This window comes from Phyllosticta capitalensis (assembly GCF_038381095.1).
Source record: "Phyllosticta capitalensis strain CBS 128856 chromosome Unknown BKA78scaffold_7, whole genome shotgun sequence".
Classification (NCBI taxonomy): Eukaryota; Fungi; Ascomycota; class Dothideomycetes; order Botryosphaeriales; family Phyllostictaceae; genus Phyllosticta; species Phyllosticta capitalensis.
Genome location: NW_027117445.1, coordinates 1,370,489 through 1,394,579, shown reverse-complemented (window position 1 = coordinate 1,394,579; position 24,091 = coordinate 1,370,489). Strand labels below are relative to the sequence as shown.

At 54.7% G+C, this 24,091-nt stretch overlaps 7 protein-coding genes across 7 annotated transcripts; 2 read left to right on the top strand and 5 right to left on the bottom strand.

The window, feature by feature from the left end:
- Nucleotides 1-373: 373 nt before the first annotated feature.
- BKA78DRAFT_319039 (uncharacterized protein) lies at nucleotides 374-1,057 on the bottom strand. The gene has a single exon (XM_066888829.1). The coding sequence runs from the start codon at nucleotides 802-804 to the stop codon at nucleotides 577-579; it is 228 nt and encodes a 75-aa protein (XP_066742756.1). The 5' UTR covers nucleotides 805-1,057; the 3' UTR covers nucleotides 374-576.
- Nucleotides 1,058-4,110: 3,053 nt separating this feature from the next.
- BKA78DRAFT_372817 (uncharacterized protein) lies at nucleotides 4,111-6,698 on the top strand (the record flags this gene model as incomplete). Its single annotated transcript, XM_066892753.1, has 2 exons — nucleotides 4,111-4,295; nucleotides 4,360-6,698. The coding sequence occupies 2 exons, from the start codon at nucleotides 4,111-4,113 to the stop codon at nucleotides 6,344-6,346; spliced, it is 2,172 nt and encodes a 723-aa protein (XP_066742755.1). The 3' UTR covers nucleotides 6,347-6,698.
- Nucleotides 6,699-7,835, bottom strand: BKA78DRAFT_166512 (uncharacterized protein). Its single transcript, XM_066883180.1, has one exon. The coding sequence runs from the start codon at nucleotides 7,663-7,665 to the stop codon at nucleotides 7,051-7,053; it is 615 nt and encodes a 204-aa protein (XP_066742754.1). The 5' UTR covers nucleotides 7,666-7,835; the 3' UTR covers nucleotides 6,699-7,050.
- A 169-nt stretch (nucleotides 7,836-8,004) lies between these two features.
- Nucleotides 8,005-9,309, bottom strand: BKA78DRAFT_297226 (uncharacterized protein; the record flags this gene model as incomplete). The annotated part of the gene is made up of 1 exon (XM_066886737.1): nucleotides 8,005-9,309. The coding sequence occupies one exon, from the start codon at nucleotides 9,307-9,309 to the stop codon at nucleotides 8,005-8,007; it is 1,305 nt and encodes a 434-aa protein (XP_066742753.1).
- A 713-nt stretch (nucleotides 9,310-10,022) lies between these two features.
- On the bottom strand, nucleotides 10,023-14,591 carry BKA78DRAFT_319032 (cullin binding protein CanA). Its single transcript, XM_066888828.1, has 3 exons — nucleotides 14,435-14,591; nucleotides 11,092-14,373; nucleotides 10,023-11,044 (listed from the first exon to the last, which is right to left on the bottom strand). The coding sequence occupies exons 2-3, from the start codon at nucleotides 14,308-14,310 to the stop codon at nucleotides 10,247-10,249; spliced, it is 4,017 nt and encodes a 1,338-aa protein (XP_066742752.1). The 5' UTR covers nucleotides 14,311-14,373; nucleotides 14,435-14,591; the 3' UTR covers nucleotides 10,023-10,246.
- Nucleotides 14,592-14,851: 260 nt separating this feature from the next.
- BKA78DRAFT_297224 (uncharacterized protein) lies at nucleotides 14,852-15,884 on the top strand (the record flags this gene model as incomplete). Its single annotated transcript, XM_066886736.1, has 3 exons — nucleotides 14,852-15,042; nucleotides 15,180-15,660; nucleotides 15,708-15,884. The coding sequence occupies 3 exons, from the start codon at nucleotides 14,852-14,854 to the stop codon at nucleotides 15,882-15,884; spliced, it is 849 nt and encodes a 282-aa protein (XP_066742751.1).
- Nucleotides 15,885-20,211: 4,327 nt separating this feature from the next.
- Nucleotides 20,212-22,693, bottom strand: BKA78DRAFT_297223 (uncharacterized protein; the record flags this gene model as incomplete). The annotated part of the gene is made up of 4 exons (XM_066886735.1): nucleotides 20,212-20,767; nucleotides 20,838-21,843; nucleotides 21,942-22,509; nucleotides 22,544-22,693. The coding sequence occupies 4 exons, from the start codon at nucleotides 22,691-22,693 to the stop codon at nucleotides 20,212-20,214; spliced, it is 2,280 nt and encodes a 759-aa protein (XP_066742750.1).
- Nucleotides 22,694-24,091: the final 1,398 nt, after the last annotated feature.

The window sequence follows — 24,091 nt, the reverse complement described above, 5'->3', positions numbered from 1 at the left end:
CGCCCTGCCTAGGGTATCGTCTGAAAAAGGAACCGTGACTCGTACTGTGAGACGACTTGGAGAAAAAGAGGACCGGAGTCGGGGAGGCTTGCTGATACTGCAAGACGAGATGTGAAAGAGAGCCATGTGAGGCTCTATAGGCGCCTGCCATGCTGGAAGAGTTGTCCGAATGAGTAGTCGCGCCCGGACGCCGTCGGATGAAAAAAGAGAAATGGCGGGCCAATCTTCTGTGCTACGCCTGGGTATCGTCGGAAGCAGAAATCGCAACCCGAACTGCAAGGACGTCTTGGTGAAAACAGAGCCGAGTGATTTTGTATACGCGACCTGGACCGCCGCCGTTCGACTGCCGTCAAATCAAGAAAGAGGCACAAAGGGATGATCTGGTGCGTCCTGGTTGGGGTATCGCCTGGAGAAAAGGAAAAGTCGAAACTGTTGGAAAAAGGAAACCGTCTTTGTGCGCCGTCGCCGTCCCGTGGGTATAACGCCGAAACCTCGAAACGCTATGTCGTAACATGCGCGCACCTGGAGTCTTTGGACGCTCTGTCAGAGAGTTGTAAAAACCTGAGCTGAGACTTCTCAAATCATGTCGGTGCCGTCGTTCTCCATCACGCTGTCACGCTGCAGGTGATCTTCATCCTTCTTGTCGACGGAGTCCAAAAACTCCATGAAGGCGTTCATTGACGGTGGCTTGCGAAGGAATCTTTCCAGCTGAACGAGCTTGGGGTTGCGCTGGTATTCCATGACAACAAGGTGGGCGGAGCCCAGCTCTCGCAGTCTGTCCTCGTACTCCATGGTCATCGACATCTCCTCCCAATTGTCCTCCTGTTCGCCCTCTCCGTTGTTCGGGTCGATGTCGAGGTAGTCGTCGGGGTCCTCCTCATTCAGGTTCGGGATGCAAGGGGGATACTTCTGGAGAAGCTCCGGTGGAGCGACCCAAGCGTTCTCCCAGCCAAGGATTCCGGTGATCTCGCCGGCTTCGTTCACCAAGACGTTGTTCTTCGAGAGATTGAAGTGGAAGATGCGCGTGGCGCCAGGGTCGAGCTCTTGGCTGCTCACAAGGAGCGGGAGAATCTGTTGAAGAGCTTCGCAAATGGTTGGCAGAAGCTTCAAATCGTCATAGGTGTACGTCGGAGCGGGCAAAAATTCCCAGAGGCCGTCCTCCTTGGGGAGGGGCATCTCCTGTGGCAGGCCCAAGCTCCTGAGCAAAAGCTCCTTCTTGGCGTTATCCGTCTTGACGTCGTCTTCTGGGTGCGGGCGGTAAGGAGTTGGGAAATAGTAGTCGAAACGGTCCTCCTGGCGCGGGTCCTTGGCCTCGAGACGGACGACCTCTATCTGTGCGTTGTAGTACTCTCGGAGAGTCGAGAAAGGGCCGCGCTTGAGCTCGTAGTCCACGCGCATGTCACGCGTCGTGTGCGGTTCGGTCATCGTGCCGACGAAGTACGAGTTGCCATCGTCGAAACCGCCACTCGGTCCGTGGTACAGGCTGCCGATGTCGCTGAATGCGAGCTTCGAGAGCTGGTCAACACAATCCGCGACACTTCGTGCAAAGGTTTTCTTCGCATCCAGCCCAAGCTTGTTCTCAACACTTGAGTACGTCTTGCCCTCAGGCCTTGTCATCATGATGTACTCCATGCAAAGGGGGTTCCGGGTGGTGGCGTCGTAGCATATTGTAAGCGGGACCTTCAGTTTGGTGTTCATGGCAACATATGCCATAGTTGCAACGAGGGAAAGGAGCTTGTAGCCCGGGAAACGGGGGAGGCAGAGGCAAAGGTAACACTTACAGACGTTGCCGGTCTTGGTGTTGGTGCCCGTGATCTGATACTTGCGCATCCACGCGTCCTCGGAGCTAAAGGAGATTTCGAAATGGTGTTCTTTGAAGCGCGGGAACCCAGTGGCGCGGAGTTGGCGAACGGCCACGGTCAGGATGAGATGGAGATCCAACTCAATCTTCCAGGAAGGCTCTGTGAGGCCAGTCGCTGGGTTGAGACGGTATGCCAGCTTGTTCCTCAGAGCCCAGGTTGAAGGTGTTTGCGACTTCTCGAATTTGACGCCAACGTGGAGGGGCCTGGGCACGCGAGGATCCTCCCAAAAGGGAATCTCGATGTCTCCAACTTTCTTCGGCAAAGTACGGAGTTCCCTGGGAGCTAGCTCCATCATTCCGGGATGATGGCTCCGCCTGACGCTCATGCTCACACGGCGGTTGGCGATGATCATGTCTCCTAGGCTGCCCTTCTGGCCCTGGGGCTGGTCTGTAGTGGTATCAGCATCTCCCCAACAAACGGCAACATCGTAGGCGGACTTACCACGAGTCTGGTTCTCAAGACGAAGATCAAGTCCATTGACAAAGGCTGACTGCGGGACATGGTGCGCGGGATCCTGGCTGCCATCCAGCGTCGCCGCAGTGGTAGCGTCATGGGCACCGGCGCGGAGGTTCTTCATGCTTTTCTTGGAGAACAGGGCCTTGAATTTCTGTCTCAAATTCGACTGGCTCGCGGACTCCTTAGAGCCCTGGCTCAGGCGGCCATGCTCACCCGAAGTTCTGATGCTGCCCGGTTCCATTGCTGCGGGGTGCTGCTGTTCGCCGTCCTTGCTTGGTAGAGGCGCGAAAGTCACCCTTCCACCGGGCTCGTAAGTCGTGCGCAAGTTGCTGTGGCTGGTGTCTACGGTCTGCGCTTGGTGCAAAGATGACGGGTCGTTGGGCTCATCTGTCGTGGGCGTCTTGGTCTTCAAGTTGGCCTTGGAAAACTTTTTGCCGAGCAAGCCTTTCCTGGAGGACGGCTTGGGTGTACTGTCTGAGGCAGTGATCGCTTCGTGGAAACCAGGTCCAATCATCGTGGCGGTGCTTGATCGAGAGGAGCCGGGGTCGACGATGGGGAGGGAGAGAATGGATGACGGAGAGCAAGGGGAGCGTCGATGGAGAGGTAAAAGAGACTTGATGGAGAGGAAGAATGGATCGAGAAGGACGGTGGATGAGCTGGGACGATGTGGTGTGGTGATGGAAAGGGAAATGGTGGAGAGACGATGCACGACGAAGCAGGCTGTTGCTTGCTTGTGGTGGAGACGTGCTCTGGTGTAGCTCGTGACGCGTGATGGACGCGTTCGAAGTTTAGAGGTGAGTACGCGACGATGAGAGTGACTAATCGGAACAGTGGTCGCGAACTGAAGGTGTTGACCGGGTGGTGTCCACGCGGGCAGTTGATTTGTGCACAGGCCGTTTTTAACACCACCGAGTGTCAACATATCGTTGCCCTGACTTTTACCAGCATTGAATTTTCACACAAAAGTTGTACCATCGTAGAATGCTGCTTTATACGAATAGCTGGCTACTCAACGATCATTTTATACCGAAACCAGCCTATTGCGCACGCATTTATGAGACATTGGCTCTGAAAATCGAGGGAAACAGAATTGGCAAGAGCTTGGGCCCTGCAAGGAAAGCATCTGCAAAAACGGAGTAATCGAAAGAATGACAAGTAGACCTCCGTAGTCCTTTCGGGGCATGGATTTGGCGCGTCTCTTGAATTGAGGCTGCAGTTCCATGACAGCATGGAGCCAAATCACCGAAGAGGTTTCATAAGACGTCCCGTCTATGCGGCGATACATCGCAACAAAGGATCAACTTGAACTGCTGATGGCAATGGGCGGGTCAGAAAGACAAAATGGCCATGTGCTCGTGAAATGAGGACAATGACCGTCAGACGCCACCAAAATCGGCCTGTCGACGAGGAGAGGAGCGAGCCGCATCTGCTAAAGTTGACCACGGCAGTCTGTACTCTAGAGCACTATCCTTTCGATGCCCAGGAGCTCTAAAATTTGAAGGCCACTCAAGCCAACAAGTGGAACCCCTGCGGAAGCATGCAGAGGCCGCAGAGCTCGAAGCAAGAATTTCTGACGAACGGGTCGTTCCGCTGTCCAACTGGTATCGTTCGGTAGGACAGTGACCACAAAATACAACGATTAGGAGAAGCTGCCTGCTGTGCAACGACAGTTGTGCCTCAACGCTGAGCGATGAAATGGTTGCGCAAGGCTGATCTTCAGCCTAGCGGTTTCATTATTTAGCCCACCGCGCTGCAGACGCCTGGTCATGGCGAATTCCTCGTCTCGGTCACGATGTCCTCTCCCACGACAATCGAGTCGCGTGCACCATCGTACCGACGCAGCTTCCACTATGACAGAACACCATCCCCTGAGCCATCATCAGTCGGCTCAAGATCGATGCAGCCGCTCTCCGATGGAATTGCCCTCTTGCCTTGGAACCGAGTGGAAAATTTTGGAGCCCTTGGTCCTCCTAGAAAGTCAGTTCATATGTTCTCAACAAGTGATGATCCATGCTGATCTTGACGCACTTTGAAAACAAAGTGGTGGATCTAAAAGAAAGTGGCGCCAGTACCTACCTGCTGCTACAAGGCTGAAGTCATTGCTGGTCGTCTTCCTTCGAACTCTTCGTTTGATCTTCTTTACCGCCATCGGCCCTTGGAAAACTCTTCAAGAGCAACCGAAAGTCGCAATCTATCAACAATGGCTCCCAGCTGTCCTCGCTTTGAGCGTCCACATCATACCTCTTGCGGCTGCAGTAACAATGCTGTTGTTAAACCTCAAGACAACGATTGTGGAGCGCGACATTTCCAACACATCTTTGCAATACCTTGCAAAAGTCTTGGAGCTCTTGACTCAGGCATCTATCAGTGCGGCAGCATTTACTTATTTTCGGATCGTGTACACCAGTGGTGATGGAGTTCCATTTGGAGCAATCACGGCAGGACTGCAGCTTAGTAGCTTAAGCTATCTCTGGTCGCTTGACTTCTTAGGCTCTCTTCTATCCACTGCCTTCGGTGGTCGTCGCAAAATCGCTTTTGCCTTCTTCGTTCTTGCGTCTTCTCTCCTGACCGCTACTGTCGGCCCGGCTATCGCAACTTGTTTGATTCCAAAGATTCAAGCCATTGCTGTTTCTCATGGCGAGGTCTACTTCTCTGTCCCTGAGGACTCAATGTATCCCATGCGAATCGATGTGGACCACGTTTCGGACAGCTGCAAGTCCCGCAACCAATCCCTTTCCACATTAGAACTTTGTCCGTTCACTGGATGGGAGGACCTTCGCCAGATGGCCATATCTTCTCCATGGAAGGAATATCAGCCTGCAGTGTACGGAGTAAGGCCGAGACACTATTCTTCCCAGAAGTTTACGATTGATTACATGAGTAAGGCGACGATCAAATCAAAGTTCCCCAGTCTGAGAAGGATGAGAAATCTGGGATTGATTTCTTTCACGGCTCCTTCCCTACGAACCCTCGAACACATGATCAGGAAATTGTTTAATACCACACTTCCCGAGGGGACACACCATCGCCAACACGCTGTTTTCTGGCAAGCGCCATCACCAGTTGCAACGGCGTTCTGCCAACAAGCATCCGGAGATTATCGCCCACTACGTTATGAGAATTTCGTCAGATTCCGATACTTAAATCCACTGGACTTCAAAACATATCTCGAACTCGACTTCATGGCCCTTGCAGATTCGAAAGATTCGCACAATTCAAGCAACTTTGAGATCCACTGGTTCGAGTCCAATACGCCTGGAATTTCGACAGTCGCATTGATATCTATCCCGGGACACGCAGTTGACGTAGAGTCTTACATCTGTCCAATCATCGCTGGGTGGGCAAATGGTACTCACAAGTCTGTGTTCAATCAATACCCAGTTGTGACTAACTTGTCCTGGTCCAATGATCCCGTGAGTATCTCGCCGGAATGGGCCACTTTGCTGTGTCCCAGATTCAGGGACACAGGGATTTCTGTGATAGACTCTTTACTGTCCTATCAAACTGTGGATCTGATGTGGGAACATAACGATACAACGTTCTTCTATGCGGAAAGTCAAATTTTGGCCGGGCTTATCGTCAATGGGATGAGCACATATCGCTACAATGTATCTTCTAGATTCCCTCACCTATCAGCACATCGCAATTCCTCGACAAAATACAAAAACAGTTTCAGCATACACTTCGAAGGTCTGGCTTACTCTCCACAAGGACTTGCAGTACAGCTGTCTATCGCGGTTCTGGCAACCTACGTCGCGTACGTATTGGCGTTCATCATCTACACTCTCGGCTTCAATCGGACGGCATCTTTCGCCTGGGACTCGATTTCAGAACTTACGGCCTTGGCTCTACTGTCGAAACCCCCCGAGAAGTGCTTAGAGAACACCAGAGCAGGAATTGAGACGGTCGACCTTTTCAAACAGCAGGTCCACATCCGGGTTGTTGAGGACGAGAAGTTGGAGCTGGTCTTCAAAGATGAAGATATCGGAAGACAGACCTCGAGAATCGAGCCAAACCACGAGTATTGACGAAAACGATGCAGGATGGAGTATCAGAGGGAAGATCAGATTGAGTGAGAAGCGAGGAAGAGGTGGATGACAATCTCTTACTACCAGATGAGAATTAGCTGGACAGGGCTGCTTGCGAGTCAAGCAACTGGATTGGGGGAAATCAATGGCTTGTTCTCAAACAAAGAAGCTTTGCTCGCCTTTCAAGCCGCGCTTTGTTGTTATCATTGACTCTAGTAGCTATTTCAGCAAAAACCAGTCAACATCTTCAGGATCAATGACACCGTCAGAAGTCTCAAGTGCGGTGAATCACCCAATGATCACTCCTGGTTCCGGCGCGGCTCCACCGAAACCGTCGCCCATTTACTTCGACCATCTGTCTATCTCTTTCCAAGCACGCTGACGGGCCAGCCTTCATTTGGAACACCAGTGAGAAGTTTGGTGCAACTGTCACCAAGGCTTGTCTCTCAAACGGCAACGGCAGTCGCTCCCAAGCCTCTCGGCTCCCCAAAGGGGCAACATACCAGCCATTGGCGCAAACACAGCTCAGCCTCATGACGCGCCTGCGACTGTTTTTTGACGGACTTTTTAACGGCAATGGCGTTTGTCGTACCCTACCTGCTCTTGTTTGCTTGTCGTCTCCAGCAATAACAGCAGCGCAAAGCGAGGCAGCCCCCACCCGACGCAATCCTGTCCTACCATCAACCTTCATGCCGCCAAGGAGTCTACCTACCCGCTCCGCTGCGTACCAGCCTGCCATCCTCTCCAAGTGCAAGCCCGACGCCCTGTGCAACAACAGGCCGGCAGTGTCGCATTGCATTGTGCTTTGCTGGATCACGGCCCCAAGCGAAGGAACGAGCCAGCGAGCGCCGAGCCGAGCCGGACGGTGGGACTGTGGAACAGGCTTCTATGCATGTCAGCTTCTGTGCTGACGCCGAGAATGTAGAGGCAAGAATAGCGACGGTCGGATAAGGCAGGGTGGACTGCGGCGATGCGGGGTACATGAGGAAGAAGGCGCGAGTGGTTTTGTTGGCATAGGTAGGTGGATGGGAAGATGCGAAGCAGTTCGGCGGGGAACGCAGGCCAACTGATTGGGAGACATGTCGGGAGGTTTCGTCATTCGCTTTCTTCCGTTGCAGATAGACAGACACATCGAGGAAACAAAAGCAGGAGGGAGGGCTGGAAGCAGGAATGATCATCATACTATACACTGAAGCGATAGGAGAGGATTTTGCCTTTCGTGTGAAAGTATGTCTTGGTCGGTCTCTAAATGGACTACAGGAAATTGCTGACGCTGACGCTGAAAGTATTCGAGGGTATAAAAAGAGAGATGAAGACATCAAGGTAACGAGAGCAGGTAGTGACCTGAAGGAACGTAGACAGGAAAGAATCTTGTGCGCTGAAAAGCGTTGTGCGAGAATTGAAGAGTTCAGGGGTAAATGTTATGGAGAGGGATGATACCTCCTTCCGCACACGCTCCCCTCGTGTCCAGTTTGCTGGTCTGGTTGGATATTCCGGTTTTCAAAGTCTTCCATCCCCTCTCTGCGGTATTCTTGACCAAACTTAAGCGGGCTCATAGCGCATCATCTCCTCTCTCTCATACACAGTCGGGCCGCTCGCAGGCCCTGCCCACCGCCGATTGCTCTCTTCTCTATCTCTTACTTCCCTCTCGTTCTGTATTACGGCACAGCAACAACAGCAACAAGCTTTGACCGCATCGGAAAGGGCGTTGCCTTCAAGATGGTACAAATGGCGTAACCGTGTGCGGTGGAAAAGGGGGAACATGCCTTCCATGGCGTCAGAACTAATTCAAACATACCAAACGAATGAGAGTACGTACCACAGAGTCCACACACCACCGTTGCAGCCATCGCGGCGCATGATCCGTTGAAGCTACTCCACCCAAGCAAGTCGGTGGGATCTTTCTTCTCATTCTTGCGGCGCAGCCGAAAAGCCGTCTTGCCAAAGAGAATGCAGGGACAAAAGACACCCGTCATACATGTGCCGCAGTCTGCGGAGCACTCGCACAGTGAATGTTTCCATTCCTGCTTACTTCCTGGGTTTGAGAGATCCATGTTAGGATGCGTGATTTGGCCCGGTTGATGCAGTTGCAGCGGGAGGCCGTTGGGACCGACGGGGTTGTCGGGCGAGAAGATTGGCTTTGGTTGCGACAAGGCCTCTTGGTATGCGGTACGAGGATCTGTTGGTGACTTGTGCATGTGGTGCGGCGCAGGAGGTTCTGCCTCGTCATCGTGCCCGCTCTTGAGTGGAATTGGTCCTGGGGAGCTGGGAACCGCGCCGTACGGCTGTTGCTGGTGATGCGGTGGCGGAGATTGCGGCGGCGGTGTAAAAACAGTTGCCCGCGGCGAAGTGGGAGCCATGCTGCTTGTTCGACTGCGCGAAGTGACGGAGCCTGGGGGAGATCTCGTGCGGTCGACGACTGGCGCAAATAGTGCTGGGTGCGGTTCCTGAGGTGGTGCTCTGTCGTACTCCTTGGGCAGGCTTACTTGGCCAGCTTCTGAAGAGCCTGTCTCTTTGCACAAGCTCGCCGAAAGCCGTTGCGGCGCGGTTGTCCTGACTGGCGTTGGTCCTTCGGAATCCACAGGCGAGGTTGGCTCAGACTGAGGAATGGTGGGCTCCGTCGGTCTTCGTGCGTGAGAAAAGGGTGCGGTCTGCGCAAAAGTAGGCTGTTGATACTCCAGAGGTGTTTTCATATACGAATAGCGATTGTCTCTTGGCAGCGCATCCGTTTGAAGTGAAGGAGAATGCCTCCGGGCTTCTGAATAAGCATTTTGTGGTTGATTTTGCTCTTGCAAGTACGGAGACGCGGAGTCGAGTCGACTAAGCGGGAGGCTTTCGAGTTGCGTCAGAGGCAACTGCCACGAGAATCTCTGATTCGATGGTTGTTGGCTGTGTGACTGGGAAGGTATCTGATGTGCGGGGCCTTGCTGGTAGTAGTATTGCTGTCGTTGGCGCGGGTCCATTGGAAAAGAGCGATACCTGCGCTACACCGCAGGCAATGGAGGATCAGACTCGAGGAAGTGACGGCGCAGAAGAGGGTGTTTAGCAATGGCGCTAGGCTTGCGACGATATGTAGCGGAAGGTGGGCAAGTCAGCAGTGATATTGGTTCGCAACTGGAAAAGCAGCCTCGAAATGAACCATGTCCAGATCAAAGCAAACAACGTCAGTATAAGCACTAGAATCAGCTTGGGCTCAGCCTCATGGTGTTTGAAGAACTGGGGTAAGTAGAGAGTACGCGGTGTAGCTGCGGGCCAACAGTCATAAGAATAGCTCAAGCAAGCTTCAGGTTTCGCCCTTGCACCGGCAGAAGCTACCGTAGGCATTGGGCGAGGCTTGTACGGGTCGTCGGACCCCGAGGCTGTGCCCCCCTATCTGTCCGCATGTTGTACGGAGTGCGATTGGCGTGCATGAACGAGGGCCCAGCAGCAAGAGAGCTGAAGACCAACGTTGAGTGGTGGATGCTGTGCCGCGCAGAGCTGGGGGATGTGGGCCGCTCCTCGCTCGTCACGGCGCTTACACACTGCAAGGGAGTGGACATAAGTCATGGCCGGACCGGTGAGGCATTGGCAGTAGAAAAGCGGCAACACTTCAACCCCAGTCCCAAGCGAATTCATCGAGTCGTCATGGGCTGCATCGAATAATCTCCAGACGCCGCCCGAGTCTCGTGAGGCAACGTGATCATCAACAGGAGATGCTTTGGAGCGCGTGTACTCGCTACGTCTTGCCTACCCCAGAATCAGCGGTACCACTAATCACATCGCTTCTGTGGCCAAATCTCATTCTGTGATGTGAATCGTGTTTTGAATCTACGACTGACCCCATTTTATGTGCCCACGTTTACCCGTGGGACAGTTACGGTTCATCTGCTCATGCTCGTTCCTCGTGTCCCACGTGCCGCTTCAGCGGTCCCTCTCAGCGCGAGTCTCCTCCTCGACCGTCTTCAACAGCAGCTGGTGCTCCTTTCTCACCCAGTCCCAGTAGTTCTGCCAGGCCTTTGCATAGACCTCATCCGCGTCCTTGCCCTCAACAGAGACGCCTCCGAGACTGAGCTGTTTGTTGATGTCCAAGCTGACCTTGAGAACACCCTGGGCACCCTTTTCGATCTTTTCAATTTCTTGCTTGACGGCATTGTCCTTTGGCTTGGTCGAAATGATGGTCTTGAAATGCTCGGCGATTGTACCCAGGCGGAGCTTGGTCTCATCGGGCGCAATCACCACCAACTTGATCAGCATCAGGTTGCAGAGGAAGCGCACGTCGTTGTCATCGGCAATTCCAGCGATGATGCGCTCGTAGAAGTCGGGGATGTTAAGGCGTGCTGCCGCAGTTTCGAGCAGCGTGTACAGCGTCTCGTACGCAGACTTGCGCACTTCGAGACCATCGTCGACCTTGTGCTTGAAAGGACCCATTTGGACTTCGCGGATGAGGTCCGGGTTGATGAAGGTCTTGTTCATGACAAGAGGCAATAGCTCGTTGAGGTGGGGTAGGATGAGTTCTGGCTTGTTGTGAACCGCAGAGCTCATCGTCGTCAACGCAAGACGCTGGTTGTCGAGGTCTGTCTCTTCGAGCATTTGCGATAGAATAGGAATCACAATCGGGCGGAGGACGTCATCATAGGCTTCCTCAGTGTCGGCAAACGTGTAACGGAGGGCGGAAATGACCATGGCTCTGACTTGGCGGTCGTCCAGAGTCAGGAACTCCTACATCAAAGTTAGAGATGTTTATAAAATATCTGTGTATGTATTACCTGGAGCTTGGGAAGGAAGGTCTTGGGGTCAATTATGGTAAGCCTTCCGATACATTCTGCGCCAATGGCCCTGTTATCCTCTTGCTGGGCCGCGTTGAGAATCTGTGCCCACAAGTCTTGCGCAAACGGAAGGAGTTCCGCGTCCGAGGTTCTGTGCTGGAGAATCTCCTTGATCGAGTGGAGAAGAAGGTATTGCTTGCTCGAAGGCTCGCTCATTTGGGAGATTATGAAGGGCAGGTAGCTCCTCGCGTTGGACGAGCCAGCCCGACCAAGCGCGATGGCAGCAGCCAGCGGCACATGTTCCTTGTCTGTGAAATGTGCGACAAAGAGTTGTGGTTCAAGAGGGGAATTCGGACCAAGGCGCATGCCAGCCTCGCCCAGAACGCCCAAAGCAAGTGATTTTCTCTTTTCATCCGCCGCAGTGTTCAATTCGTTGACGAAATCTTGCAGCTTGACGTCTATTCCAGCCTTGCTGTAGACTAGGAGGGTGCCAATGACCTTGCCGACCAGATCCGGGTTGCCAGTCAGCCCAACTTCGACGAGAAGAGCCTTCATGAGCGGACCACCAGCACTCTTTTCTGCTATGGCTCGTACGAGGGAAAGGAGGGCGTTCAAGGCACTGCCGCTGACGTTTGCTGTGACGACATCCTTGAGAGCATCCACTAGCTGTTGGTTCACAACGCTGCTGGGATCGTTGGCCACAAACGTTGCGAGAATTGTGAGAGCGGGTCCCATTATATGCAGGTCATTGCCCTTGATCGGAGGGAGCAACATGTCCTCAATCGCACGCGCCGTGGCCGCGTCGAGCAGAGCCCTTGTGGCCGAATTGACCACAATAGCTCGCAAAGCAATCAAGCTAGCACCACGCAACGACCGGCTGGCCTTGCGCAACTGAGCAGCTAACTCGAGAGACACATCCTTGATCCATGCTGGGGTGAATCCAGCACCATCGTGGATAAAGCTGACGGCAGCTTCGATTGCGTGGACCGCGGCTAAGCGGGTGGTGTCTTGCTTCAATCGTTGACCGAGAAGTTCCAGGCCCTCTGATTTCTTCGAAATTGACAAAAGGTTTTCTGATCCGGAGCTGCGGCCGATGAGAAGACCAAGGACGCGAATTGCACGTTGGCGTGCCTCCAGAACAGCATCGTTTGCAGAGATGCGGTCGACCAGGATGGCATAAAAGTGCTCCAGATCTGACTTGACCTCGCCATTTCCGGCAGGGGCCCGAGGAGGTGTGAATGCCTTTGTCAGACTCTCGACAGCCGCGAGCGACTCGGCAGAGACCTTGCTGTAGCGTTCCTTTGCAGCAGCATCGAGGGCGGGAACAATCAAAGAGAGGTAGGGCCTCAGCAATTCAGCGGCGTGAGTGTCAGCAATGGCCTGGATCAGTTGCAAGGCTTCTATGCGAAGAGTGTTGGCGGTTGCGGAGGAGGTGGAGGAAGCACTGCTGTGGACGCTGCTGGCCTTTGACGCCTCCACAACCGAGGGGATTATCTGTTGCATGTAGCTTGAAAGGCCGCCGCCTTCAGTCATGACAATGTCTTTGAGAAGAGTGATAGAGGCTTGTTTGGAGGGAAGTGTGCCCGTCTTGAGAAGTGGAACGATGCCCTTGACAATGTCTGGAACCAATGCAGCAAGGCTCTCCTGAGGTCCAGAGAGAGGCTCGCTACTTGAAGCTTCCATGCCGCTGTGCAACGAAGCATTGGTGCTCAAGTCCAACATGCTTGCATCGCTGCCTTGCCTCCTCCTCTTCCTAGAAGGAGGCGGTCCCATGAGGCCGAGGTTGGATGCTTCTCTTTTGGCGCGGGCCGTCGAAACAACTTCCGGCTTGGATTGCTGAACAAGTCGGCCCAGGGTGGCGAGGACCTCTAAGCGCACCGTCTCTTCCCTGTCTTTGAATCGAGATATCAAGGATGGGGCGACGCGCTTGTACAATGTACCATCCTCCAGTAGGTCGCCTTGACCCCGGCTCAGGATAAGGGTGTGCAACACCTTGGCAGCAGACTTGCGAACCTTCCAGCTCGTGTCGTCTTCGTCACCAAAGCCTCCTTCTTCCTCAAAGTCGTCGTCGTCGTCCATATCGGCTGCGTCGTCATCGTCCGACTCCATCTCCTCGTCATCGTCACTTGCCAGATTGGGGTCGTATTTCAGGAAGCGGATACCAGACTCGATGCATTCTTCGGTAAATATGCGCATGTCTTGTGGACACGAAGCGATGAAGCTTTCCACGGCAATCAGCGCAGCTTCGCGCACTTCATCTGCCTCGGGGTCGCGCTCTTCCTCGTCATTGTCGTTTTCAACTTCTTGCACTTCATCGTGGGTCAACGCACTGAAGACGAATGGGGCCACGGTCTTGAGGTATGGACCGAATTTTTTGGGATTAGCTCGTGTCAGCGCACTGATGAGGTTGATGTAAATCTTCTTTTGGCTCTGTTCAAGGTGAACGTCCTTGAGAGATTCGATGATGGTGGAAACCAGAGCACTTAGCGTTTGGTCGGAAAAGTAGCCAGCAAGCGTAGCTATGGCCGTGACCGCCTTCTTCTTGAGCACCGAGCCGCTCCTACGAGTCTGAATGACCTTCAACGATATGTTTTGCAACGCCACAAGCTCCGACTCGTGCATCATTGGTCCAAAGCACCTCGCAACTTCAATGAGGAGGTCGGCAGCCGTGCTGTCGGTTCCCTTGTCAATGTCGTCTTCTAACATGCTCCTCGGCGGTGCTGGCAGGCCCTTGATTCCAGTTGGAATCACAATGTACCCCGTCAGTCTCGGTATGAGAGCTTTGCTGATGGCTGAGTAGGCGCCATTCACAGCAGTAGTGCGCGATATGCCTTGCACTGGTCTAGGGAGCGAAATGACAATGTTTCGAAGGGCGAGAGCGGGGATCGAGTTGTCGACAGAATGGTCTATCGGGACCTGGGAGATCTTGTCCAGCATTGGAGTAATGATTGACTCGGGAACCCTGGACACGAAAGGACCGAGACACTTGACGGCCTGGTTTTGTACTGCGGCGCTGGGGTCGTTTAATGTGTGGAGGAAGCCGTCGACAAGCTTGGCGGAGACTGTGTAGTCGTGCGACAGGAAAGTCGGGTTTCCGGAGGTGAAGACATTGTAGAGGTCGCTCAGGGCCATGTAGCGGAGGTCGGGGTCCGCGTCGTAGAGCTTCCCGAGCAGCTTGCCCAGCTCCTGGACGGTGGGAACCTTGGCGTCGTAGGACATGTTGGTAGACGGCGCGAGGCTATGGTTGGAGTATGTAGAGCTTCAAGGCTCGGCGTTCACTGCCTGTGGCTGCTGTCAGTCTCGCGGGGAGTGGTGGAGCTTGGAGCTTGGTAGCTGTACTCACTGCTTATGCGGCAGCTCTGGCGCCTAGACGGGAATCTTTTTGAAGAAGCAGGAGGAGGTGAGTAGGGCTGTAAAGACGGACTCTGCAAAGTTCAAACCCAGACCCTTCAGCGGGTTTCGATCAACAATGCGGGTGAAGCAAAGAAGCGTGTGGTAGATGCGGGTCGTGTGTGTGCTGGAGGCGGCGAGCGGGAGCGGGCTGGCAGTATCCACGAGTCTTGGCACAAGTTCGTCATCGGCGTTCCTGGCGCTGCGCTCGCACCAACACCCACTGACGCTCGGCCTGCCAATAGCCGAGCCATGACATGATCAAGACCTGGACGTCCATCATCTTCCACCTGCTCCACCAACCCATTGAGCACTCATCTCCTTCGCATTTTCTTCTGTCCCATTCAATTGGTGATTCTACAGCTTCATCATGGTTTTCGCCAGGTCCACTAGCTTCCGCGCCTCCTTTGTGTCGCAGGCTGCCCGCTCCGCCAGGAATAGCTTCCGCTCCGCCGGCCAGCCTCAGAGATGGCAACGCATCGGTCAGAACGTCTCCCATCGTGGCTACTCGAGCTCTCACGGCGGTCAGTCTGAGAGCAAGCTCAAGAGCGATCTGCCTTGGTACGTATCCCATCCACCTGCGGCAGGGAAGAGATTTATCCGAAGTAATCGTCGCTCCGCGCCTCAACCGCTTTGCGAATTCCCGATGTCGGACCCATACGCCTCCAAAGTTCCCAGCTGATCCTCTTGGACTCCAGGGCTCTTGCTGCCGTTGCCGTAACGATTCCTGGTACCTACTACCTGCTGCAGCCTTCCGAGAGCGGCCACCACGGTCACGACGACCACCACGGCGAGAAGCACGAGGAAAACCACGAGGAGGCCCCTGCTGAAGAGCCCAAGGAGGAGCCTAAGGAGGAGCCTAAGGAGGAGCCTAAGGAGGAGTCCAAGGAGGAATCCAAGGAAGAGCCAAAGGCCGAGTCTAAGGAGGAGTCCAAGGAGGAATCCAAGGAGGAATCCAAGGAGGACAAGCCTGCTAAGTCTGAAGAGAAGCCTGCTGAGTCCAAGCCTGAGCCTCCTCAAGAGACCAAGGAGAGCGAGAAGCCCAAGGAGGCTCCTAAGGAGGGTGACGCCACCAAGTCTGAGGACCCCGGCTTGAAGAAGAACACCGACCAATCCCCCGGCGTGACTATCGGAGGCGGAGACGCAAAGCAGGACAAGGAGGGTTCGGCAAAGGACACCGTGAGTCTCTCGGCATTTCGAAATGAATAAAACTAATCTCCAAACAGGCCACCTCCTCGAAGCCTCCCGTTGAGGGCCAGATGTCTGACAAGCAAGAGGGTGTCGCCAACACCGACACCAAGCACTCTACCGACCCTTCCTCCCAGCACTCGAAGAAGCCCGAGGGCACCGTTGACTCGGCCAAGGACAAGGGAACCGTTGACCCCGAGAAGCCTGCCGCATAGATTCTCCGTCAGGAAGACCGGTTGGAGTAGACCAAAGAGGAGATTCCGAGAGAAGACTGGGGCATTGAATTCCACAGGTCTTGAGGACCAAGCTCCATTTTCACCTGAATCTCCATTTGCGATATTTGTGTAATCTCAAACAGCATTGCAGCATCAGAAACGGTAGCACGGCAATCTGGTGGGCAATGCCTGAATTCAAAAAGTTTCCATTGTCTACGATCAAGTCCACACTTTTGCACGCTAAGCAGCAGACAGGTCATGGAGAAGGCGGAGTTCCAACATGTCTTCAGCTCACAGGCGGTGACTGGATTCGGCAATCAGGACAGCTTCCACGCCGCAATCTCATGATCAGCCGTCCTCTCAAATTATTCACCAGACCAGGTGGATCAAATCACATTGCCGCCGTTCCCTCCAACTCCTCCAAATTAACACCAACACCGAAATCAAAACTTGCACCCCTCGCCGTCTTGCCGTCCTCCTTGCGGAGAGAGGATCATCACGCGATTCCCAACCCAACACATGTCCCACAGTACCGCCACAGCTCCGTCCCACCACATCTTACCTCTTCTCCACTCTGTGTGCCTCCCCTAGGCACCTATGAATCACAACGCGCCTCACCTCCGACTTCAAATCCGTGACCGCCTGCCTCTGGCTCTCCTCATTCGCAAACGCCGACGCCTCAATGTCTTCAACCTGTCACCGCCTCCCGCTGCATGTGCTTACCGAGTACGCCCCTGGTCCCGTGGGAAAGGCAATGACTCACAGTATGAACCAGCCAGTAAGCCTCAGCTGAAGGATACGAAGCATACATACATACCAGGCTTACATGACTGTTCGTTTCGATACCGTATCTCAGCCCCAGCGTCGTGCCTTAGGCGAGTCTTGTAAAAAGTGCCAGATGAGGCCAGGCAGGCGAGGCGAGGCGAGGCTCATCCAGAATGCGACTCTTTGCTCCTCGTGGCGGTCTCTCTTCCGTTTTTGGCGTGCCGTTCAGGATGTTTGCCTTTGTGATGTGATTGTGTGAGTGGGCTAGGCAGACCGTGCCCTGAGTTGCCTGGCTGTATGGCGGCCTGGCTTGCTAACCGCTAGGAGAGCATATTGAGATCCAGCCAACTTAACGAACGATACGTTGGTAGGGATGTGTTGGTAGCGAAGGCAAGGAAGCCAAGGGGGTGGGCATGACGAAGATGGGGAGTTGGATGAATGGACGGTTGGAAGATGGCTTAGCGGGTGGCCAACGAGGTGCATAGCAAAGCGAATGGAGGCGAGGCCTTCGTGATGACGCCAATTTCATACTTCTTGGATGAGGACCAAGGTATTCGACTTCATCTCGTCCCATGCGTCCTTCAAAGGGTACGAAACTACGTCACTGAAAGAGTCTTGATCTGACAGACACCGCAGACAAACACCACGCACCAGATGAAAAAGAAATAAGCGACGCGCGGTCATGGACTCGAACTCCCGCACGCTCGCCTTCTCTTTCAGGCATGCATGCTGGCTGCCGTGATGGGAAAAACAGGACGGCGATGAGAACACGGGGGGAAGCGGGCCCGCTTCCCCCCGTGTTCTCATCGCCGACCTGTTCATCAAATGGTGCTGCAAAGATGGTATAAATAGTAGAGGTTGGTGAGCTGAGGTGGTGGTTGGTGAAGCAAGTGTTGTTCGTGGAAGTTCATGACAAAGATGGCGCTGTCGTGAGGGATCTTTGACACTGCTCTTCTACGAGCAAAAAAGCAATAGCCGAAGTAAGTACACCTCGCGCACGAAACGTCTCGAACTGGCGAGCGTCCACCTTCTTCTTTGGGACAGTACAGGACTGAATGGGAATGAAAAAAAAAAAAAGTGACTGTGACGTTGGAGCACGCCGATTGCCAATTGAGGTATCCAAGATCCGACGCTTCCAAGGAAGTTCAAGTCTCCAACGCCACAGCCGCTAGATCTTCCCAATCTTTAGATATATGAAGGCGTCGGCAGGCAGGTGATGGTGGCCGTTGGGCTGGAGGAGGATGAGGTGTTCAGCACTGTCTGCTTGTCTGCTGACTGCCTGTATTTCGGACCTCACATAGTCAAGGGCAAACGCCGCGCCACTCAATCACTCCTTAACATGCTCCATCACGCGCAACTTGTAGAGTCAACCGGCGCGAGGTGCGTCAGAGGAAATAGCCCCCAACGCATGGCAGCCTTGTGACCCCGTACCCTGTAGGCAGCATCGCGTAAGCACGTGTTCACGCGTGGCCATGCCTTGTTTGATACCTACTCGTTACATGTACCAATCCGCCTTGTTCGATTGATCCAGCTGCCTTGCGCCAGACGTCTTCCTGGATGCGCGATTGCGGAGGGCATCATCGGACGCTGATGGCGACGCGGAGCAAGGCTAGGCAAGGCAGTGAGTAAAAGCAAGTGCGCTGACAGTAGAGAATCTACACAGTGGATGCGATAGCAAACGATTTGGACGTCTGACGCTCCATCAGACATCGCCTCGTTAAGCTGGTAAGGATCCATCCGCCTGGCAGCCAATATGTCAACCCGTCAGTCCGATCCTTCGCTCCACCACCATCGCTTCCTTCCGTGATCCTCTTCTCACCTTGGCCAGGTATCTAGGTACGACTCACACTCACCAGCCATACTCTCCAATATTCCCCTTCGACTCCAACGCGAACGCCAGCATTTTGCCTCAACCTCGACGCCACACGTCTTCCACCTGCAGCAACATCTCCGTGCCGCTCACGACGTGCGCTTTACGAACTACGAGCGGCGAGGCAGGCAAACCCCTCGCGCGGCTGCTGCTCTTCCACATCGGGACGCAACCCGGGGGTCAACACCAACTCCGCCGCCGTCGTCGGTGATGGAGACGGCGACGCAGCCGGGCCTGCGGGGTGGTGCCCTGTCCCTCGCTCCCCTCCACACCCCCATATCCCGTCCAGGTACCAACCTTATACCGGCGCGTGCGTGGCCCAACGCAACGGGCGGCGGGCAGGCAGCGTGCATCTGGGGGGGGCGCTCGATTAGCGCCGCTTCTTCGTCTGGCGGCATTATCACGACAACGGAGTAGCCAGCGGAAAAGCTTGGCAATAAACACAACGGGAAGGAAGCCGTTTGTTATTTGGGGAAAATTTGGAAGATAAAATAGATTGGCAAGGCTGCGTGATGACGGTGGTGGAGGAGCAAGCGAGGAAGGGAATGCCCCGGGCCGGGTACTAGGCAGGCGGATAAGGAACGGTTGTAGAGACTAGGGGGGGAAGGGAGGGAATGAATGAGGTGTGGAGGGTCGGGTAAAAGTAAGGTAGATGACCACCACCCACACACCCACCCACCTCACCGAGTAGGTAGGGAAAAGGGTCCATCAACAGCCAGCCGCATCTCCCCTGCCTGCTGATGGATGCCTGCAAACTTGCTCGGGTGCCCTGCTTGAGTCATTGACCCGACCATGAACCTTTTTTGCGTTTGCGCGTGCAGCGAGCAAGTGGTTGGGCAGGGATGCCTGAGGCGGTGCGCGAGGCGCCGATATCCATATTGAACAACAAACGTCTTGTCTCACGAGCGCAGAGCGCGAGAGCTATCGGTAGCTGCCCGGTCCGTGGAGCTTCCGTTCCCTTGCCCATCTCCCCTTTTTCCGACGGGCGACGGTTGCCCAGCTCCCTAGCGGGCGCGGGACATGCGGCTCGCGCGCGCAGTCGGCCGTCGCATAAAGTTAATTTTAAGCAATTTGCATTTTTTATTGGTGAGATGGAGTTGGCTGATAATGCGCGTGGAGGGACGCTTAAAGAGATAGAGTGGATTATTGGGACGTAATGCTCCAAGCAGATCTGGATGGGTATCTACGTGCTAACGTAACGACGGAATAATCGCTATGTGATTGGAAACGACGGGAAAGCTTGTGCGCTTGGAAAAAAGAAGACAAAACAAATTCCAAAAAAATCTAAACGTGTTGTGCCGCGCGCTTTGCTGCTGCTGCTGCTCTAAAAATGGTAGTATAGCGAGAGTGGTATCGTTTGAAAGACTGAACATGGAAACAGAAACGTTGATCATGGACAAGAGAAGAGTGGTAGCTGCTGCGGCTGGTGCCGAGTCGGAAAAGCAAAAAAGAGTATGGACCGCTATAGGAAAAAGACTGTCGACGCTGGCCAGGCTTGCTGCAAATTTCATGCCTTGTCCAGCTGATCAACCGACGACCGAGACACCATTGCATCTCTCACAATTCAATCGAACGCCATGCCATGCTGTTTGTTGTGATGGTGAGACCCCCTCCCCAAACCTTTAATCCAAAAATGGAACGGGCGGCAGAAGATAATCCGCAGCCTCACACAGGGACGGAAGCTTGACCTGCCTAACCCCTGGTTAGCGCCGCGAAAGCCTCTTCGAGCTTCCTGAGTCGTTCGTCCTTTTCTTCGTTTTCTTGCTGCAACCTTCGAATCTCTTGGCGCAGATCTTCGTTTTCCATTTCTGCTCCTCCTCCGCCTTGGCCTGGCATGCCGAATTGGGACGAAATCGAAGCTCGCCTCCTCTTGCCCGATGCGCGGCGCGTGGGTCTGCTGGTCATTGCATAGGGGCTATCGGGTTCTGCTTCGGCGTCCGGACTGGCGCCTTCGTCGGGATCCTCATGCGCGGCCATGACTGCTGGCGCCGGGTCTGCAACATCGCCGGACGCGTGTCGGTGGACGCGGCGAATGTGCTCGGCAAGGTTCTCCTTGCGCGTGAAACCGGTGCCCATGCTACGCTTGCAGTCCTGGTGGGGGCAGAAGAGGGCCTTTTTGGTGCCGCCGTGCATCTTGTGCACTTCGCGCTCGTGGCGCAGGAGGCCACCAGAGTAGGTGAAGCCTTGCAATTTTTCGCAGCCTTTGTGTCGGCATACGTAGGGACGGTCATGTTTATCCATGTGTTTACTGTGAGAGCGTTAGTCAGGTGGTTTCGTGTTTGACTAGGGGCCAACGCGCGACTTGCCTCCATTCGCACTTGCGGTCAAAGGTGATGCCAGCGCATTCGCTGGAAAAGGTGCAAATCATCTTGCCAAGGGCATTCTTTGGGGGATCCACGGCGCGTTTGTGGGAGTATTTTCCTCGAGGGGTGTAACCTGGATCGCGGTCCTCGGACGAAGGCCTTTCTTGAGCGGTAGATGAAGCAGCAGTGAGCTGGGCGGCGACATCGGAATATTTGCGCTTGCGCGAGGGTTGTTCCATTACTGGTAGGGTCTCTGAGACGCTGTCTGGCGGGGACATGGGACGGGCTCCGGGGATTGTGTGAGGAGGTAGGTTCAATCCTAGGTTGGGTTGAGGGTAAAACACATCCATGGGGCCGGGATAGTTGGTAGCAAAGTTGTTGGAGGTGTAGCGGAAGTGGTTGGTGGCGTTGGCGGCGAAGGCGGATATGTAGTCGGCGGAGTGTGGCGGCGGGACCGGAGACGGAGACGGAGACGGCGAGAGCGAGGAGGGCGGTGCAGAGGGGCGCGCAGACGTAGGCTGCAGGATATCGGAGTAGTCGTCAAAGGTGATGGCGGGTACAGTCAGAGAGGTCAGAAGGTCGAGGTTGTCGTGTTGTTGGATGCCTGATACCTCAGGCCAGACGAGCTGGCTGTGGTGAGCGAGGGCGGACGGCAACGCGTCTGTGTATAAATGGTGGGCGTCGGTTGGGGGCACGAGCGCGGGCGCGGAGAGCTCGGGTACTAAATACTGACAACGGGATGAGTCACTCCTGGTACGGTACGGAGCCTGATCCAAAGCCTGTTGCGCTTGTGCTTGTAGGTGGTGTTTTTGTCCCTCGGCGTCGGCGCCTGGAGAAAAGGACAAGGACCTTGACGACTGCATGTCAACCACCTGGTGCTGTGGCGCAGGCCCGTCCACGTGATGCATTGACGTCGCCTCCCGACCGGCCCGCCGATTTGTCTTGGTTGTTGCATCATTTGAATTCCTACCACGACCGTCGTCAAGTCCTGTTCCAAGAGCCTGCTGTCCATACTGCAAGTCTACACCATCGTCAGTCAAGTCATCAGCAACAATCTTGAAAGGTTTCTCGGCAACTCCCACACCCACCAAAAACAAACTCAGAGATTCGAATACTCACAAGCTCCGTCCGTCGGCCCCTGCCATCCCAGCCGTGGCTCAATCCGAGTCGCTCGCACCCGCGCGCCATGAGCTTGAGCCTCTGCGTAAAACATCCAGCAAACACCCCAGAGCACCGCCAGAGCCGGCCGGATGGTCCACGGCCAAGTCGTGCTCGTCGGCCTCAGGCTGCCGGGGAATTCGCTGAACCACGACCGAGCTAGCACTGCCCGTCTCTCGTGCCCCCACCAGTTGCAGACATCTGCCTGCTCGAGCGCATGAACGAGTCGCTGCTGGATGACCAAGAGCAAGTGCTCCAGGTTTCCCAGCATCGTCTCACTCCAGTCTTGCCCTCGTGCATGCCTCAATGCCGCCACGGTGCACTCGACCAAGGCCAAGGCTGCCACCATTTCTCGACGGCGCAGGTCGATCCTGGGTTTGGCTGCAAGGAACAGGCCGTTATCCCGAGCAACCTCGCTCAAAGGCACCGACTCTTGCTCGCCTGAGCTAAACTTTACATCGACCTCACCAACAAGCCTAGTTTGACAACCATGAGTCGTGTTCGTAAAAAAAGAAGAATAAAAACGACGCTGGACCGAGTATGCAAGAATAGCGCGCGCTCACTGTGTAAACTGATGGCCGGCTTCTTCGGAAGCTCTGAGCATCTTGGTCGGTCGGTGCATGCTCGCCGTGCAATGCGTCGTCGACAGATTGGAGAGCCGCTGCCGCCTCGTCGCCCGCTTGGCCGGGTATCCCAGGCACCGACGTGCCCATGTTCCGTTCTTGGAAACACGTTGCCTATTGACTTTGCATCTCTGCCTCTTTTTGCTTTGCCTTTTGCAAAGACGGTTGGCAACGAGCACGACCCGCACCATCAAGACGATACTTGGCAACGGCATCGCCAACGGCAACACTCCCGGACGACGACTCCTGTCCATGGTTGGTATGGCGCGAGATGGAAATAGAACGGACAAAGACAAAATGACTGATGTGATGGGCAAGACGCGTAGCTCGTGGCTAGCGTCAGCCTCATATACGTAAAATGCCAGCCTCTTTCCGACTCGCAGCCTTGTCCAACGGGCGCTGGTGACGTCTAAAGGTGCCTTGAGCATGCGTGAATGCCCCAGGCTGCACAAGGCTGGGATCAGGCTAGTGACAAGGCCGACGTTAGGCTCAAATCTCACTGCTACACCAGAATCGCGGGTGACGAAAGAAATGTCAACTCCAAGATTTGGTACCAAAGACGCTTGGCAAAAATGGTATTCAAATCACCAAGTCAAATTGTATGTATACATGGAGCATTCAAGCACCTCCCTACTAAAAGACTCGGACGTTTGGGCTCGGGGAAGGATGGCTACAGGGAGCATTCAAGCACCCCTGCTCTGCCTTGCGAGTTGACATCTTTCTTGCGGCCCATTGTGCCAGGGTCTTTGCCAATCCATACGCGCATGCTGGCTGTGGCTGTTGCACGCGCCTGAGGCGTCGAGGCGCAGTGTCGACTACGCCGCATCGCAACCGCGTGCTCGCCCAGCAGTCGTCCAGCAGAGCATTCGACATGTGTGCTGTCAATAAAACACAGCCGTCGTCACACACAGACACGCGCACACATCCCGTCGCTGTACTCTAGACTAAACGGTGCAACAACACACTTTTCGTTCGGAGCAAGGCTGGCCGTCAACTCCGATGGTTACCGTCGTGTTTGCCAACTTGTTAAAAATGGCAAGCTTCCAGAACAAAATTCCGCCGGGGCCTCGCAGAGAGCCGCCATCAATCTGTTATGCTTTGTCCCCTTCAGCTTCATCAAGCGACCCGCGCCGGCCTAAGCCGAACCGGGCAATAGGTCCTGTGCGACTGGGCTCCTACTGGTCATGATTATTTTCTCTTTCTTTTAGTGCCTCTCGACTTTGAATGTTGAATGGATGCGAGCGAACAGCACCGCCTCTGTCTGCCATGCAGCGACCAGGGTCAGCCCAACGTCGTCGCGCTGATGGTGCGCCTTCAGGGGTCTCATCAGTTGAGGCGGTCCCGTCCGCTTGACCTTGTTTGAATTCGACCATGCTCTCGTCCCTCTCCTTGGCACCTCCATGTACATTCAGCAGGTACGGTTGTTCGGTAGCCCGAGACCGAGTCCCAGCGCGAGGAGTAAACCTCCTCTCCCACCCAGCCGGTCAG